At 58.1% G+C, this 1,078-nt stretch overlaps 1 protein-coding gene across 1 annotated transcript in view; it reads left to right on the plus strand.

Annotated features, from left to right (window-relative positions):
- The window catches only part of GALK1 (galactokinase 1), a gene marked incomplete at its 5' end in the record, with an annotated part of 3,637 nt that overhangs the window by 486 nt on the left and 2,073 nt on the right, over nucleotides 1-1,078 (plus strand). Inside the window, 2 exon segments of the mRNA XM_009872756.1 lie at nucleotides 436-618; nucleotides 1,032-1,074. Coding sequence (XP_009871058.1) covers nucleotides 436-618; nucleotides 1,032-1,074 — 226 coding nt within the window.

Consider the following 1,078-nt stretch of genomic DNA (forward strand, 5'->3'; position numbering starts at 1 on the left):
GTCCCCTGGAGCCTCTGTTCCGGGGTGGGAGCTGGGATGAGGGTGATGCCCCCTGCAGCCCTTGGGGAAATGCCTCTGTGGGGCAAGTCACAAGCCCCCGACACAGCCGGAGCTGTGGGGCTCCTCCGGCTCACCCAGACTGACCTGCCCATGCCTCTAAAGCCCATGGACCAAGCCTGGGGCTGGCTGGAGCCATGAGAAGTTCCCTTGGGAGCATCTTCTCCTCATGCTCATGTCCCACAAAACAGAGATATCTGAGACACTGACGTCAAATCATTGCATCCAGCTTGATCTGGGGACCCACGCTGGCACAGCTGCCATGCATTGGTGCAGGAGCAGGCACCTGCAGCTGATGCTTCAGTAAAACGCCGTTCCATGGGAGAGCAACCCTTTACCTTCGTGTTTGCTTCCCCTGCTCCAGGGCAAGGGGCAAAGGTCCCAGAGCCGCTAACCTGCATCTCTGTCTCTCTGCTCTGGAACAGATGATGGTGATTTGGTAGCCAAGGCGCTGGCGTGCCAGAAAGCAGAGCACACGTTTGCCAGCATGCCCTGCGGGATCATGGACCAGTTCATATCTGTGATGGGCGAGGAAGGCCACGCGCTGCTCATTGACTGCAGGTCAGGGCTGAGCACAGAGCTCGCTGGGCCGTGCTCACCTCCTCAGGCAGGTGGGGACGAGCTGGTCCCATGGCTGTGAAATAAATGCAGGAGTGCAGGGAGGGTTTAACCCCTGGAGCCGGACCAATATCGCATTGTGGGCTCGGGCTCCCTGTGTTTAATTGCTGTATCTTAATTCCTCCTTCTGCATCCTTTGTGCTACTCACCTGGGCTGTCCTTCCCACAAAATTATTAGGGTCTATTATGGAACAAGTGGTTGGGAGGGAGTGAAATGGTCAAGCAAAATCCTAAACCACTTGGACTTTGTATCTGCGAAGGCAGGAGCTTCCCAGCACCTGGCCTCACCCAGATGGCCAAGTGCTGGAGGCGACAGGGAGGGCGGACGCATGGCCCGCACTGAACTCTCACTGCAGGTCCCTGGAGACTGTCCTCATCCCGCTGGCTGATGCCCGCCTGGCCG

This window comes from Apaloderma vittatum, unplaced genomic scaffold, assembly GCF_000703405.1.
Source record: "Apaloderma vittatum isolate BGI_N311 unplaced genomic scaffold, ASM70340v1 scaffold29437, whole genome shotgun sequence".
NCBI lineage: Eukaryota > Metazoa > Chordata > Aves > Trogoniformes > Trogonidae > Apaloderma > Apaloderma vittatum.